Source organism: Lampetra fluviatilis, chromosome 8 (genome assembly GCF_964198595.1).
Source record: "Lampetra fluviatilis chromosome 8, kcLamFluv1.1, whole genome shotgun sequence".
NCBI classification, from domain to species: Eukaryota; Metazoa; Chordata; class Hyperoartia; order Petromyzontiformes; family Petromyzontidae; genus Lampetra; species Lampetra fluviatilis.
In genome coordinates this window covers 12,381,563-12,399,635 of record NC_136282.1, presented here as the reverse complement: position 1 = coordinate 12,399,635, position 18,073 = coordinate 12,381,563, and the positions used below count along the sequence as shown (strand labels likewise).

Sequence of the window (18,073 nt, the reverse complement as noted above, 5' to 3'; positions counted from 1 at the left end):
TAGAGGCAGTATGGTAGCTTTAATCAATTCCAAACGGAACATAGGGGGGAAGCAGTGCTTGTGTCGATATAGAAAACCAATTTTAATTTTTGTCTTTTTCCCAATATAATCAATGTGATCTTCAAAATTCAGTTTTGAATCCAGGATGATCCCAAGATACTTATAGATCTTAACTTGCTCTATTTGATCATTATTTAAGGAATGTAATTTGGGGAAAATAACTTCCCGCTTTAGTCCTGGTGAGAAGCATAGCACCTTGGTTTTGGCAGGATTTAGGACTAGTTTAAGAGCAACTAGCTGATGTTGTAGTTTGTTGAAATCACTCTGGAGCTTAGCAATCACGTCATCCGGAGAGCGGCCAGCAGTAATTAGTACCGTGTCATCTGCAAAAAGATTTACCCTGGAATAATCCAGTTCAGTGCCCAAGTCATTTACATAAAGAGAGAACAAGAGGGGGCCGAGAATGGAACCCTGTGGAACCCCTTTTGTTATCTTAACACTGTTTGACCTCCAACCATCTGTGAATACAGTTTGGGTGCGAGAAAAGAGGTAATTTTTTAACCATTTTACTGTGTTTTCGGAAAAACCGAGGCAACTTATTTTACTAAGCAGGATGTTGTGGTCTACTGTATCAAAAGCTTTGGACAAGTCAAGAAAAAGACAGGCGCAGTACTGCTTATTATCAAGGCTACTGTAAATGTGATTCATAGAGTCTAATGCAGCAGATGTGGTGCTGTATTTTTTTCGGAACCCAGATTGTTTTAGATGTAATAGATTGTTGGCGGACAGGAAACTGATAATTTGGTAGTTCAATAATTTTTCAAAAATTTTCATCAACGGGGACAAAATTGAGATAGGTCGGTAGTTATTTGGATCATCTTTAGGGCCCCCTTTGTGAAGTGGACGAACATAGGAATGTTTCCATTCTAGAGGAACTGATGCTTCTTTGATGGACAGGTTGAAAATATGGGCTATAGGTTTGTATATTAGGTGACCAACACTTAGTAGAGCAAAGACGGGAATACTATCTGCTCCGGTAGAGGAGGACCCTTTGAGGAAGGACAGTTGTTTCAGAACATTACTTTCGTGGATTGGCTGAAAACTAAATTCGCTTAATGTTTGGATAGGGGTGTAGGAATTTGCATGAGCAGGGGTGACTCCCAATAGATTATCAAATAGGGTACCAGCTTCAGAAAAATGAAGGTTAAAATTGTCAACTATTTTTTGGGGATCTGAAAAATATTCCCCATTTCGGTTAAGCTGAACGGGCAGATGATCTGTTTTGGATGCCTTTTCGATACATTTGATTGTTTTCCAGAAAATCCTGGCATTTCCATGAGATTCAAGGAGAGTAGAAGAGAAGTAGTCATTTTTTGCATGCCGTATTTTTTTGACGCATCTATTCCTTAAAATCCTGTATTCTAGCCAGTCATTAACCAAATTACTTTTCTGAGCACATGCCCAAGCCTTGTCTCTAGTTTTCATGAGTTTTGTAATCAAAGGATCAAACCATGGTGGACGATTGCCTTTAGTTTTAAATTTAACCAACGGAGCATGTTTGTTAAGAATTTGTAGAAACGTGTACCTGAAGGTCTCCCAAGCCGTAGTCAGGTTTGGAATATCACAGACCTTGTCAATATCCGAGTGAAGCACATCATTAGTAAATGCCTGTATGCTGAAGTGTCTCATGGAGTGCTTCTCAACCAATTTAGGGGGGGCTTTGTGTCTGGCTGATGATCTCACCCCAAAAATGAAGGAGTGATCACTAAGGTTATTACCTAGAACACCAGTCAGTGCGAAATTGTGAGGGGCATTTGTCAATAGGACGTCAAGCAGAGATGACTGTCCCGGATTTTTTAGGTTGGGTCTTGTGGGGACATTTATTAATTGAAACAGGTTAAATTCATCTGCAAAATTTGTGGCCACGGCCGGCGGGTTTAGCCAATTCCAATTTAGATCACCCACTAAAACTATTTCACCTTTAGGGAGGCCCCCAAGAAGCTCTCTCAGTGCAGATGCAGCTTCAACATCCTTACCACTAGGCGGTCTATAGCAGCACACTACCAATATGTGTTGATTATTAGGGAGAGTTATTCTGAGAGCCAGACCTTCAAAGCAACATTTTTTAAACAAGGAGTGAGCTGGTGAACATGCAATAGTATTACGAACATAGATGGCAATTCCACCTCCTTTAGATCCTCGGTCAAGCCGAAAAAGGTTGTAGTTGTCAATCGTAATCTGCAAGTCATTGACGGCAGGAGTGAGAAATGTTTCTGTTAGGCAAAATATGTCCGGGTCAAGATTTGCTACTTCTAGTTTTAGTTGACTTAATTTAATCAAAAGCCCTCTGATGTTGACATGTAGAACACCAACACCTTTTCTGCCAGAAAAATCTACAGAATTATATGAGTTCTTTACATTTGGGCCAGGATGAAGCTCAATACCACCCAGAAATAAGAAAAGTAGAATTAATAGTTTGCACAGGTATTTTCTGTGAAAGGATGAAGAGCGACGAACCTTGGACGAATAGCAGCAGCTCACAGATGGTGTTATTTTTAAGAGCAGAATGAAGTTTGGAAGGAGTGCTGGTGAAGTAATGGGACAAAGATAGGGTTTAAAAGGATACAATGATGGAGTGTAGAAGTGTCTATAAGTTGTTTCATTAGCAGGTGTAGTGGCAAATTTAGCAATAAGTATTGACGCGAAGTAACGCGGGTAGCCGTTTGTAGAGTTGAGTGTGGCACTAGATATGGCCGGGAGGGACAGTAGTAAGATACACAGCAGGTGAATTGACATCTTTAAAACACTAAATTTAAACACACACACAGCTCACTCACACGCAGCTCACCCTCACCCACTCTCACGCACAGCCCACACCCATGCAGCACAACGCACACACGGCCGCACACGCCGCCGCCATCTTGCTGCTGTTGTTGTTGCAGCTGCTGTTGTTGTTGCAGCTGCTGTTGTTGTTGCAGCTGCTGTTGTTGTTGCAGCTGCTGTTGTTGTTGCTGCTGCTGTTGTTGTTGCAGCTGCTGTTGTTGTTGCAGCTGCTGTTGTTGTTGCAGCTGCTGTTGTTGTTGCAGCTGCTGTTGTTGTTGCAGCTGCTGTTGTTGTTGCAGCTGCTGTTGTTGTTGTTGCAGCTGCTGTTGTTGTTGTTGCAGCTGCTGTTGTTGTTGTTGCAGCTGCTGTTGTTGTTGTTGCAGCTGCTGTTGTTGTTGTTGCAGCTGCTGTTGTTGTTGTTGCAGCTGCTATTGTTGTTGCAGCTGCTGTTGTTGTTGCAGCTGCTGTTGTTGTTGCAGCTGATGTTGTTGTTGCAGCTGATGTTGTTGTTGCAGCTGCTGTTGCAGCTGCTGTTGTTGTTGCAGCTGCTGTTGTTGCAGCTGCTGTTGTTGTTGCAGCTGCTGTTGTTGTTGTAGCTGCTGTAGCAGCTGCAGCCGACCCAACTGCAGTTGCAGGAGTCATACACGAAGCAGCCGCAGCTGTGTGTACTACAGCAGAGCAGCAGCGGGCGTGCGGCCTGGAGGCGCCGAGGCCGAATAGTTGCGTGATGTGGACGTGGAGAGGCGAGATGTTTGGCCCATCAGCTTCATTGTTCTGCTTCCATTGACGAGCACCCTCCACGTAGGCCTCGACGTAGGCCCCCACGTAGGCCCCCACGTGGGCCCCGACGTAGGCCTCGAAGTAGGCCTCGACGTAGGCCCCGACGTAGGCCTCGAAGTAGGCCTCGACGTAGGCCCCGACGTAGGCCCCGACGTAGGCTTCTATGTAGGCCCCCACGTGGGCCTCGACGTGGGCCCCGACGTAGGCCTCTATGTAGGCCTCCACGTAGGCCTCTATGTAGGCCTCCACGTGGGCCTCGACGTAGGCCCCGACGTAGGCCTCTATGTAGGCCCCCACGTGGGCCTCGACGTGGGCCCCGACGTAGGCCTCTATGTAGGCCTCCACGTGGGCCCCGACGTAGGCCTCTATGTAGGCCTCCACGTAGGCCTCGACGTAGGCCCCGACGTAGGCCTCTATGTAGGCCCCCACGTGGGCCCCGACGTAGGCCTCTATGTAGGCCTCGACGTAGGCCCCGACGTAGGCCCCCACGTAGGCCCCCACGTGGGCCCCGACGTAGGCCTCGAAGTAGCCTCGACGTAGGCCCCGACGTAGGCCACGAAGTAGGCCTCGACGTAGGCTTCTATGTAGGCCCCCACGTGGGCCTCGACGTAGGCCCCGACGTAGGCCTCTCGGATCCCTCAGGACAGCTGTTTTTCACCTGAGGACGGCTGCTTGCGTTGTGGCCGAAACGTCGTGAGAATTATTTTATTGTTTTATTTTTATTATTTTATTATTTCCCTTCTACGTGACTTTACCGAAAGAACCAAGAAGATGAATGAAACGATTATAAATCTCGTAATTTACTTAATTTAAATTATTATCACAACGGTGGTTTGTCGCCGGCCGCTTGATCAAGAATCAGCAAATAATATTGTTTTGAATAATAAGTTCGAGTTATGTTTATCCACTGCTGGATGAGCGCCTCCCCCCACACCACGACGGCCCGTGACCATACTTCACCGCCCTGGTCAGTGCGGGTTGGCGAAGGCAGCGGGGCCACGTGGGCGTGGGAGCAGAGGAGTAGAGTACAACCATGCGGCGTGGCTGTGCTGCCCGCCACGTTGCTCATACACACACATATCTGAGTACACACATACACACACACATATCTGAGTACACACATACATACACACACATATCTGAGTACACACATATACACACACACATATCTTAGTACACACATACTTACACACACACAGGATCACATTGATTATATTGGTAAAAAGATAAAAATAAAAATAGGTTTTCTGTATCGACACAAGCGCTGCTTCCGTTTGGAATTGATAAAAGCTACCACACTGCCTCTACTTGATTACTGTGACATCGTGTATACATCAGCCTCAAGTACTGCACTGAAGAAGCTTGACTCAATGTATCACTCGGCCTTAAGATTTGCATTGAACTGCCCATATAGGACCCACCCCACTGTGATCTCTACATTGGGTCAAACTTAACATCTCTTAATGTTCGCCGGCTTCCATTGACATGTTTAATGTAACACACTGCACGCCGACTTAATGACGCGTGATTTAAGCGCACAGTGGGACAATCGACGCAGACGCTGCATGAAGAAATTGATTGATCATCGTGATTGACGCTGATGATGATGGAGGTGTCAAGGTTAAAGTACGCTCCCGCCATCGGAATGTGGAATTTCACAACGATTGACCGACGCACTGTAAAATACAACAGCTTCGTAACCACGCGCTCGCTGCGATTACTTAAAACGCGCATTCAAATGATCGGAGACAGACGACTGATTATTTTAAAACAAGAACAACAAACAACAATGATACTGTGATTATGATGACGATGTTGATGTTGTTGTTGACTCAGCCGTACCGTGTTGGCGAAACGAAGACATGAGCGCTAATGCAAAGACCTTCATCGGCGGCTGTGAAGGTGCGACGGATGTATTAATTAAACTTTAAAGACGCTAAAAGGTTTGAGTTTAAAGTGTTAAAGGCAACGAGAGTAAGAGTTGTGGGCACCGTCAACCGCCCGTCACCAACACGAGCGGGCAGCACTTGCCCCTGGCACTAACAACATCAATGCACCGCGCGGACCTCCCCACTCTGCCGCCACCGGAAGATGGGGGGGCAGGAGGGGGGTTTATGAACGCCAAGGAAGACAGCTTCTGGAAGATCTCTTCTGGAAGATAACTTCTGGAAGTTTCTTCTGGAAGATATCTTCTGGAAGATGGCTTCTGGAAGATTCTTCTGGAAGCCAACGCCTGAGAAAAAAAAAATTCTTCGGGAAGATAACTTCTAGAAGATTACTTCTGGAAGATTTTTTCTGGAAGATTACTTCTGGGAGATTACTTCTGGAAGATCACTTCTGGAAGATTACTTCTGGAGGATTACTTCTGGAATATTACTTTTGGAATATTACTTCTGGAATATTACTTCTGGAATATTACTTCTGGAAGATTACTTCTGGAAGATTACTTCTGGGGAAAAAAACATCTTCTGGAAGATATCTGCTGGAAGATAACTTCTGGATGACATATTCTGGATGACTTCTTCTGGAAGATAACTTCTGGAAGATAACTTCTGGAAGATTTATTCTGGGGGAAAACATCTTCTGGAAGATAACTCGCGAAAGTCTTCTTCTGGAAGATAACTTCTGGAAGATTTATTCTGGACGAAATCTTCCAGAAGATTTCTTCTGGAAGATAACTTCTGGAAAAAAACATCTTCCGGAAGACATTTGCTGGAAGATAACTTCTGGATGACATATTCTGGATGACTTCTTCTGGAAGACAACTTCTGCATGACATATTCTGGATGACATTCTGGAAGACATCTTCTGGAAGTTAACTTCTGGAGGATTTGTTTCTGAACTTTATTTGAAGTTTTCGTGACTGCAGGACTCCATACTCATTGGTTCTTTCGGTAAAGTCACGTCGGTAGAAATAAAACAAAATAAATCGACATTTCTAACGCAACACAAGCGTCCGTCTTCAGGTAAAAATCGCGCATACCCGCGATGTCTGCTGCGAGCAGCACGATGTCTGCTGAACATTACGGCAAAAGTTGTAGAGCTTCATAGCTCATCGGATTTCTCCAGTATGAAACACATTCCTGCGGAGGGAGCTGGTAGGAACGTTGGGTTACTCGGTCAATGGCCAGGGTCAACGGCGGCGTGGTGTATTCCGCAAATATGCCCGACTGTGAGGGCGGGCACAAGCCGGCGTGAGTAGGTTAAACGTTGAGTTTTATAAGGGCACCACGGGGTGACCAGCCCCTCCCCACCCAGCCCCACCCCTCCCACCCCCCACCCAGCCCCACCCTCCCCTCCCCACCCAGCCCCTCCCCTCCCAGCCCCTCCCCACCCTCCCCACCCAGCCCCACCCAGCCCCACCCTCCCCACCCAGCCCCACCCAGCCCCACCCTCCCCACCCAGCCCCTCCCCACCCTTCCCAGCCAGCCCCTCCCCACCCAGTCCCTCCCTGCACGACGGACGGACGGACACAATAATCCCCTGTGGGGTGGTGTAACCAGGAGGCTCCTACCAGTATCAATATTCTGATTCTCAACGTGACCGCAAACGATTGGAGCGGAAGACGCAGTTGGCGACGGTGCCGCATTCAGACCTCGCTCTGCCAGGAGATGGCTCCACTCACCTAGACTTAGACTCCCCCCACCCTCTCCCGTGTAGCCTCAACAACATCTGTGGTGAAAATTGCTGTGAGCGAATAGCACCTACGACTGGAAACCAGTGGTGGCCAGCACCTCGCCCGGCCCCTCGTATTCATTTTAGGCTGAGTCGACTTAGGGGAAGCCCAAGACCGGCTAAGATAATCGTCGCCAGGTTCGGAGTGCAGCGCGCTGAGCACTGCGCCACCGCTCCCATCCATATGGACCGTGCACACACACATAACGCGTGTGTGTGTGTGTTTTGTTGTAAAGGCACGTGAACATGCACCTAGCCTGGCACAAGCGCCGTGGGGACGTCACCGCCACTAAGTGGCGGTTGTTGTTGTGAAGGGTGTATCAGAGCACTTTCACATTCCACAATGCCCTTCAAGATAGCCCCACGTCTCGGGGTCAAAGTCCACCCGGTGATCAAAATAGTCTGTGCACTTATTCCTTGAACCAAATTCCACATTGCCATGGTGGAGACCAGTCTGTGTCTGTTTGTGTGTGTTTTTTAATATCAGCATAAGACCAACAGTCTATTTAGCCAGGTGAGTTTTCCAAAATGATTATAAACAAAAGATTTCAGGAGATTTCTGTTGTCATGGGACGTTTGCTGAAATCCATGAATAAGCGCTTCGCTTCGTATGGGAGTAAACTATTTTACTCAGAGACAACACGCACAAACACATCAGTGGGTAACACAGCTCTGCACGGATGGAAACAAGAATCCATGGCTGTGCTGGCACGTTCATCATCTCCTTGCCTTACAACACTGGGTATTCTGAGGCAGTCTCCCAACCGAGAACTAACCAGGCTCAATCCAGCTTACCCGCCGTGATCCAACACGATTTGGTGCAGACTGATTTTATCGTAAACAATTTCTGATGAATTTCCACCAAGTTCTGCGGTCTTACTAGGTATTGGTGGGTTTAGGCGACGAGATGTTCACTACCTCGCTTGGTATACAAGAAGGCATGGGTTCGATGCACACCCCGACGTCTTTATATTTGAGTTTGCACGTTTTCCCCCCGTGGTCGTGTGGATTTTTCTCTGGGTCCTCCGGTTTTTCCGTCCATATTTAGAAGCATGCGTTTAGAATGTTTGGCTGCTTTAAATGTCCACATGATGAACAAATTCGTTGAGCTATCATTTGTGGCAATGTCGCTTCTGAAAAAAAAGCTGTATAGCTCAGTTGGCCTTACCTGGTAAAATTTAAAGTTTGTAGTTTTAAAATAGTTTACTCATCCCAGAGTGGATGATGCTGAGATTAATTGATGATGAGAGCAATGATGATAGGTCTGTGTTGATCCTGCCTGGATGAACTCAATATGCCTGTAATGCTATTAAATGAACAATGGCCTAAAATACCAAACCGATATAGCCTTGTACAATATGCACAATGTTGAATACAATTTTCTTGCTGTGGATATCACACCTGATGATGATTGCTTGTGTTGCAGTCGAAACGTCGTGAGAATTTTTATTGTTTTATATTTGTATTATTGTATTATTTTCCTTCTACGTGACTTTACCGAAAGAACCAAGAATATGAATCCCTGCAGTCACGAAAGCTTTAAATCAAAATTTAGTATTGAAAGACGTAAAAAAAAGCTATCAGAAAATACTTAAGCAAAGATGAAAAAGACACACATGGATCGGTGAGCCAATACAAATCAGGCACGTGCTTGGGCTGGAGACGCCAGGGCTAGAAGGGATGATGGCCAATGGACGAGCCTTGAGACAGAACGGCAGGCAAAGGAGAGAACGCACTCAAGAGCACGACCACCACGGAGATCGAGCGATACGATCGCTCTACGTGCTGCACTGACACAGCCTGTGGCATCGCCGCACTCAAGAGGGATGGTTCTGACAAGACAATGGCCAATGATGATGATGATGATCTTACCACCTCAAGTGTCGATGTGGAGAAAGTTACACAGGTGCTGTCTTACAGCGAGTTTGCAGGCGTGTGCGTGTGTGTGTGCGGCGAAGGCCATAACAGCGACGGGTCACACCAGACGACTGCAATGCCAACCAGTCCGCTTAAAACCTGCGGTAGATATCAGCATCGAGGTTTTGTTTGTCAAAATGGGGGCTTGAAAACGGCTGGAACGTACTGGTTCGTCTCAATACGGGTCGTGTGTAGCACTTGACATATGCAAAACCATGTCCTTACCCGCACTTGAGGGATGTTTTAACGAATACGACATCATAAACAGTGTTTTAACACGAAACGGTACAGAAATTGTTATTCCCTTGTACACCGATGATACCGGGCACCAAGATTGTGGATCGAGGGGGTGTCAATAATGCCTCGGATTATAACACATTTCACCAAATCATGACCGAACGCAGTGTCCCGGCGCTGCATCGAATCAATATTTTTAAACCGCGATATTGTTTGAGAATTAAGAATTCCCGTCACCAGCTGTCACTTCGTGCTGGAGATGTCACTCTGAGCGGCGATGCTGGTGGTGATGGAGCGCTGCGCTGTGGCCCCCAGAGGGAACTCGAGCTCGATTCCAGGCCATGCCAATTCCTGACCGTGGCGAAGGCTCCGATCAAGTTGGCGAGTGATATCCAAACCGGGCCTGCCCTCTGCCCCTTCACCAACCCACGCTGACCAGCTTCGTGAGTTTTGGTGAAACAGGCCCCATACGGCGTGGGGATGGAAGTGGGGGGGGGGCATTTATCCAGCAGTGGCAGGACAAAGAGCTGTAATTAATGGCATATGTTAAACCACGTGTTGCTTACTGGCCGCCAATATCACATCCGTAGGCTTTCGTGAAGAACTGCCACCTGGCAATGTATATATATAAAAGGACACCACCACACATTCCCACCTGCAGGAAAGGCTTGTCTGCGATATAAGCCTGCAATGTATATGTATATAAAGGCGGCGAGACTTGGTGTGGAATCAAATGACCCCCGGCTGGATCAGTCATGCTTGTTTGTGACACGGCAGAGACTCACCTATTTGTCATCTCTCTTGCGCAACCGTTGTGGGGGTGGTGGAGTGGATGTGAAAGCCTTGGCGGCGGGGAAAACAAAAAAAAGGAGGGTGCTTGTCAGATGGTATCGAGCTGAAGTGTATTTTTAACTCTGGAAAAACAAGTACGGTGCTTATTTTATTGTTCTGCTGTCAACTTGAGAGATTCTTTCTCAAAATAAGAATGAATACCCCGCGTGAAACGAATGCCCAGTGGCTGCGCATAACGAAGACACATCACCTACCTTTATGCCTTAGGTATATCAGTCATCGCCTGTGACCAAACCGCCCTGAAATGCGCCCGATCTCGTGAGATGTTAGGGAGCAGAAACAGGATTTTGAACCTGAAGATCACTTGCGCGGGTGTCCACCCCGCATCGCAGGCTGCAGGGAGTACACGTGGTTTGCTGAGAGCAGAGAGCAGTTCCGATCATTCATCCGTCGTTACATCGCATCCTGATCCCATGATTCCAACGTTCACTTGTGCTGCCTGCCCAGTGCCGGATGAAGCTAGTGCAGGGCCTGTAGCAAATCTTATAAAGGGGCCCTAAATAAAATAAAATAAATATTAAAACACACATTTTTTTACTTGCAAAGTAATTGTATTTTTTCATTTGCTATACAGTCAGATAATACGACAAATCGCTAACCCTAAACACCCAGTCGTTCATAAACGTTGGAGGCAGTATAGTGCTATAGTAATAGAGCAAGTGCAGAATCACTGAACCGGAATTGACAGCTTGAAAGCATTTTGGCGCGGGGCCCTTGAACGTGCGAGGCCCGTAGCATTTGTAGCTACTTTTGGTCCTAGGATAATCGGGCACTGTGCCTGCCTTCGCCAAAGCCACACTGACCCTCATGGCGAAGTATGCTCAAATGACCCCCGACGAACCCGCACACCTGGGGCGACACGATCCTCTACCCCCTTGTGTTCGTTAACATCTGCCTGCAACTGGCACTTTGAGCGCATGTAAGGCAGAGGTCGCAAACGGGTTTTGATTCCTTACTCGTACCCGTACCCGGTCGCACCAGGGTCGCAAATGGGTACCCGTACCCGGGTACCCGTACCCGGCCGGGTACGGGTACCCGTCACGAAGGATTGCTTCGTGACGTTGTTTATTAAGGACCCGTCGTCTCGTATTCATTGCGGATCTTCAAATATTGAGGGGTTTTTTGACCTAATTATTTTTAAGAAATGGCTCTTTTATTGTTATTATTATGGTTGCCGAATTCTCTACTAGGCCGACAGTGTTGTCAAACTCGGCGTAAATAATACCAGAAGCCCATGCTCTCAATATCTCCCTACGCTATAATGAAAATCAGTGAATAGCAAAATACATAAAAGTTATAATTGAGTCATTGGTAAATTTAGAAAACTATTTGGCTTTGTTTTTTTTGTGGCCGAAACGTCGTGAGAATTGTTTTATTATGTTTTATTTTTATTATTTTATTACTTCCCTTCTACGTGACTTTACCGAAAGAACCAAGAAGGCTTTGGCCTAACGAGGGATTCATTTTGCACTCGATGTTTCCCAGAATAGTGCAGGGTTTGGCTTGGAATAGGTATTATTGGCATAAGGCACTACCACTAGAGCATAAGGTACGCCTATTCATTATAATAATCCGATATTATTGTGCCCTAAATTCCTGCATACCCACCGTAGTATCACGAGGACCAACAGTAGGACGATAGGGACGTGGCATGCCAACATTCCTGACTGTTCAGGTTAAAATTAAGCACTGGGCATGATCTTCTATTCGATCTATTCTATTTTTATTTTAATATTTATTTTTTATTTTCACCAGGTAAGGCGCGCTGAGCTACGTAGCTCTTTTTCAGAAGCGACCTGGCCACAAATGATAGCTCAACGAATTGGCCCATCACATGGACATGTATAGCAGCCAAATACTCCAAACGTGCGTTTCTAAACGTGGAGTGAAAACCCGGATGACCCGGAGAAAAGTCCACGCGACCACGGGGAAAGAGACACGCAAACTCCAAATATACAACAGGCGTCAGGGTCGGGATCGAACCCACGACCTCCTGCATACCAGGCGAGGTCGTTAACATCTCGCCACCGTGACACCTACTTACCCCTAGCCGAAAGCTAGCCCTTACCCAGGTCAAACACGACACGAGCATTTCCTACAGCACGTGGGTTTTCATTGCGGCGCCGATAACTCCTTGTGAACCCGAGTTATGCAAAATGAATGGTGCCTCCCATCAGAGATTTACTTTTTTTGTTTACAAATATCACATCGCCGGCACGAGACTCCGTCACTCCCCCGCAACCAGTGGCTTTATTAACCACCGCTATTGCGGAACGAAATGCCTCAGCGGCTCGCAATCGGAAAGGTTGTGAGTTAAAATCCTGGTTGGTGGGTTTACTCAGCCCATGCTCCCCCAAATACATTTTTAAAAGACGAATCCTTAATTTCTTCCAGAACACAGTCGGGTTCAAATGTTCACTCCCACCACAGCAAACCGTAGCCTTTTGGCGTCCTCTGGTCTAACACCGTTTGAGACGAGGCTCAAAAGAAAGCTGTCTCTGGTGTGGACCAATCAGTTTCAAAGATAATGCATATGTTATCAGAGTATTTTTTTGTTTGCATTTTGACCACAAGTATTGTGATTAATGCAGAGATGATTCCTTGTAAAAGGTTTTAGTTTGGTGTTTTAACAACTTAACACCTGTTTTGTTGCCAGATAAAAACTGAAAAAACTTATTCTCAAACATACATATACCCATAAACTTGCAACAAGTTATCGATTATTGCCAGTAGGATTCAATCGTGATCAGAATCGTCGATGTTTGTTCATGGTCACTTGCACTGCAAGCTGACTCCCCTGTCATTGCCTCCCGTAGCCACCAGTCCACTCGCACTGCAGACTGACTCCCCTGTCATTCCCTCCCGTAGCCACCAGTCCACTCATACTGCAGGCTGACTCCCCTGTCATTACCTCCCGTGGCCACCAGTCCACTCACACTGCAGACTGACTCCCCTGTCATTACCTCCCGTGGCCACCAGTCCACTCACACTGCAGGCTGACTCCCCTGTCATTACCTCCCGTGGCCACCAGTCCACTCACACTGCAGACTGACTCCCCTGTCATTACCTCCCGTGGCCACCAGTCCACTCGCACTGCAGGCTGACTCCCCTGTTATTACCTCCCGTGGCCACCAGTCCACTCATACTGCAGGCTGACTCCCCTGTCATTACCTCCCGTGGCCACCAGTCCACTCACACTGCAGACTGACTCCCCTGTCATTACCTCCCGTAGCCACCAGTCCAATCGCACTACAGGCTGACTCCTCTGTCATTACCTCCCATGACCCCCAGTCCACTCGCACTGCAGGCTGACTCCTCTGTCATTACCTCCTGTGGCCACTAGTCCACTCACACTGCAGACTGACTCTACAGTCATTACCTCCCGTGGCCACTAGTCCACTCGCACTGCATGCTGACTCCCCTGTCATTACCTCCCATGGCCACTAGTCCAATCGCACTGCAAACTGACTCCCCTGTCATTACCTCCCATGGCCACCAGTCCACTCGCACTGCAGGCTGACTCCCCTGTCATTACCTCCCGTGGCCACCAGTCCACTCACACTGCAGGCTGACTCCCCTGTCATTACATATCCATTCAACCCGCTGTTGTTGTTGTGTATTATGTTTCACAAGAAATCGCAGTACCTGGAGAATGTTCTGCACAGGTAAGCCAATCAGAAACCCACTTGTTGTACTGTTGCTCTGTGTGTCACCAACTTGTTCTACTGCCCCTCTATGTGCCACCTCATATCCTCGAATGTGGATGCCTCAATAAAGCCTCAATAACTCCAAGTCTACACGATGCACCAACCCCATCGCCTCCATCTCTGCGTGATCCACCAACCCCACCACCTCCATCTTCATATGATCGACCAATTCCACTACAGCACCTCCCATCTCTTTGTAATCCACATTACCCCGCCACCTCCATCTCCCCGTGATCCACCAACACCACCACCACCTCCAAGTCCCTGCATGATGGGATAAGAGAGCATGAATGGTGGGTTACATTCACTGGGTTTCCCGTAAGAAGCAGGATCGTTAACCGGACTTCTTTTGAATATTTCAAACCCTTTGCCAGTCTGCTGCCGAGCCATGCTGGCTTCCACACAATGTGTCAGGTGATCGGCGGTCGTGCTGTTAGAACCTACCTCGTCAAGCATGGTCATCGTGGGCCAGGGTACGGCAGGGCACCCAGTACACGTTTAGATTTTAACTCACCGCTGGCGTTAACCCGTTGACCTGTAACTTGAACTCGGGGTCACGTGGTTCATGGGCACAGCGCGTGCTAACCGCCGCACCACTTCTCCTCCCCCCACCCCCCCGGTTCAGCTTACTCGGATGACAATCTGTGTCAGTTGAATCATTTAGATTTTGTTTTGCCAACGCGGACTTCTCTTCTGCCGGTGGTCACGTGCTGTGATGGACGCAATGATTTTGTTGTTGTTGCAGCAGCAGCATGGGGCGCCACGGTGGCTAGGAGATGTTAACTGCCTCACCTTGGTCGACAGGAGGTCGTGGGTTCGATCCCGACCCTGACGCCTGCGGGCAATGGCGGAGCCAGGATTTTCAGGTAGAGGGGGGAGGGCAACCCCTCCAGCAATGAAAAATGATAGAGGAGTTGTTAGTCAGTAAGGACTTGTCCCTTGCTTTTTATTCGACGCGTGTGCAGCGATGGCACAGCCATCGATCCAGGGTCGAATTCGAACCGTGCGTGATCGGCATCGCGCTCGCTGAAGGTATGCGCACAATTCTGTGAGTCACTTATAACTGCTTCGCCGTTACTTATTGCCAATTATGAACTCAGACTATTGTCCTATCAGCTCAGAGTCCCTGGCACGTAATAATATGCTACGCAGTGGCAGTGGTTGGTCGCAAAATGCCGATTTATTACTAATAAACCTAAATGATCCGATCGAAATTAGGGATTTCGATCGGATCATTGGGGGAGGCATGTGCCCCCCCCCACTGGCTCCGCCAGTGCCTGCAGGACATTTGGAGTTTGTGTGGTCTCTCTCTCTCTCCCCGTGGTCGCGTGGATTTTTCTCAGGGTCCTCCGATTTTTCCCTCCACATTTAGGCTGTTATACATTTCCACGTCATGAGCCACTTCGTTTAGCTATCATTTGTGGCCAGTTCGCTTTTGCAAAAAGAGTTATACCGTATACCTCAGTGGGCCTTACCTGGTAAAATCAAAATAGTCCTAGTAAAAACTATTGTCTTGAATGTAACTGTGAGTGAATGGAATCAGTCAGGCATAGTTTTGTTTTTTCAGCAAACACAATTTCGCTGCACCCAAAGTGCATTTATTTGCTATAAAGGACCGGACAATTTTTTTCATCCTTTCTTCGCTTCTTCTTTCGTATGGGAAGGTGAAATGTGCAATATTATATTCGTGTGAATCGAGGTTATGAAGCCATCAAATATCCTCTGCAGAGGTTGAGTGGATGCCGGCGATGTTGTTATCCTGTTTGCCCGTAGGATAGATGTTCGGGAGGGCATATAGCCGCACAGTACACGTTGTGCTCAGCAGAGGGGAGTTCAGAAAAAAAAATTTGTTGTACTCTACGATGCTTAAACTCCCTGTCTTTACCAATCCACACTACCCAGCTTGGTGAAGTATGGTCAAATAACCCTCACGGTGGCATTGTATGGCCCCTCATCCATCAGCGAAATGAACGGCATCTAAAAACACACATCCGTTGTCATTCATCATCTCGAAATCTCCGAGGTAACTCGTTCTAACCGAACGAAAATGCGGCACTTATTCGACCAAAAAACGAGTTGCGCGTGACCGCAGCGGATCTCGGCGAGTGAGCCTCTGACTTGCGCCGTGGCATCAAATGTCCAATGTCTCTTCTAGCCAAAGTCCCCTCACCAAACGGACAACTTGATCACCAGTGAGCCATAAAGCGAATCGGAGGGTAAGATCCTCCTGAACACAATCCAAGCGAACGCAGCCCCCTCGTCGCCGCCGCTGACGCAAATGGACCGATGCTTTGAGATTCCGTGGCGTTTAAGCAACCGCTCCCCTGCCCGCCCGCACTCCAATGAAGCAAATCCTTATCTGCAGCACAATATAAAGGTCACGTCCACTGTGCAGCAAGCTCGTGTACAGTCGCTCTGTGTAGGAGGATGAGGAGGAGGGCTTCTGAGCTCACGACACCCGGAGGGCGAAAACGCCAAAGTGATTTCCCACGCCATTAATGCGTGTGAACGAACCTGCTCTGAGCCGCGAGGTCTGGCAATTCCACAATCCCATGGCAGTGTGAACTCTGCGAGAAGCACCCAGACAAAACGGAAACTATTTATTTTATTTTACCAGGTAAGGCCCCACTGAGCTATATTTAGCTCTTTTTTTCAGAAGCGACCTGGCCACAATTGATAGCTCGACAAATTAGCCCATCACGTGGAAATTTATAGCAGTGCAAATACTCTGAGCGCGCTTTTTCAAAACGTGGAGGGAAAAACCAAATGGACCCGGAGAAAAATCCACACCACCTTGAGGAGAACGTGCAGCCTCCAAATATACATCAGGCGTCAGGGTGGAACCCAGAACCTCCTGCATACCAGGCAAGATAGTTAACATCTGGCCACAGTGGCGTATATTCACCATATCTTTCGCCATCTGTTATCGCCATCTCTTTCCATCTAAGACAAGAGGACCACAATGCACTCCTTGAGGAAATTATGATGAGTTTTTTTTTTGCAAAAGGCACAAACGGCTATGTTTTTACACATTGGTGTCTGCTGCTTGAAACTCATGGGTCACCCAATCAAGGATACACTTCTAACTCGATACTTTCCAGACTGCTGCAAGGTTGGCTTGCAGTAGACATGATCGGAGTAAGGCACTACCACTAGAGTACAAGGTACAGCCATACTATTAATTAATACAGCACTGTGGAGGCAAGGGTTGGTGGATCACCACGCATTTCGTGAAACTTCCAGCCCGTGTTCATCGAGGAGGTGCAGTACCCTGGATCGCCAGGCGAAGGCAGTACAGCAAATGGACTAATCGCCATCTGTTTCCATCTGTATGGGGATAGAGCGTTGCCTCCTCGCACAAGGCGTTGGTTTTCTCCTGCTGCTCCAGATTCCTCCCACACGCGTTTAATATTAATAATAAACAAAAATCATCATTAATTGGCTGAAAACATCTTCAAATAAAAACACAATGTATCCGCAGGGCCCTCCTGCAAAAAGAGTCATACGACTCAGTGCTGACTCTCCTGGATCAATAAGTAGAATATTATTATTATTATTATCTGATGGTACCACAGTATCATGAGGACAATGTCGAGCGACACGCTTGCTGCGTTCATCCCACGACAGCTCTCCGAACCGCCCAGCTGGAACCAAGCCACTGCGGTGCAACGTACGTCAGGCATGTGAAACATTTAGGCGACGTCGGAGCGGTGATTTGTGACCGTGACATGTATAAGTGGATTGCAAGTGCACGGGCACGTTCGCCCTGTGGGGCTTGGACGGAGCACGAGAGAGAGAGAGAGCGAGGGCGAAATATTTTCCAGGTCATAAACGTGACCTTTAGCTTGTTACCGCTCAGCAGCCCCGTGTGACCTCATTGGCCGCCAGCGACCCCACGCAGGGACACAGCTGACAGACGGGCGGCCAAACGGTGGCCACAGAGAGAGCGGCGTGCGATTGACCGGTGGCGTGAGACCCGAGCGGTAGGGGGAAAAGGGCGTCTTGATAAACCATACAACTCGGGGCTGCCACCCGTGAGGTACAACCGGGTCACGTGTCATGGGATGCATGAGAATATCTGA

At 47.8% G+C, this 18,073-nt stretch overlaps 2 protein-coding genes across 3 annotated transcripts in view; both read right to left on the bottom strand.

Annotated features, from left to right (window-relative positions):
- Window positions 1–5,671, bottom strand: part of SIRT3 (sirtuin 3) — a 29,606-nt gene extending 23,935 nt beyond the window's left edge. For both annotated transcript variants that reach the window (XM_078859178.1, XM_078859179.1), the window contains exon 1: window positions 5,446–5,671. In XM_078859178.1, the coding sequence (XP_078715304.1) occupies window positions 5,446–5,491 (46 nt within the window). In that variant the 5' untranslated portion in view covers window positions 5,492–5,671. The remainder of the gene's footprint in view (window positions 1–5,445) is intronic.
- Window positions 1–18,073, bottom strand: part of BET1L (Bet1 golgi vesicular membrane trafficking protein like) — a 355,770-nt gene that overhangs the window by 57,646 nt on the left and 280,051 nt on the right. The gene's annotated exons all lie outside the window — the stretch shown is intronic.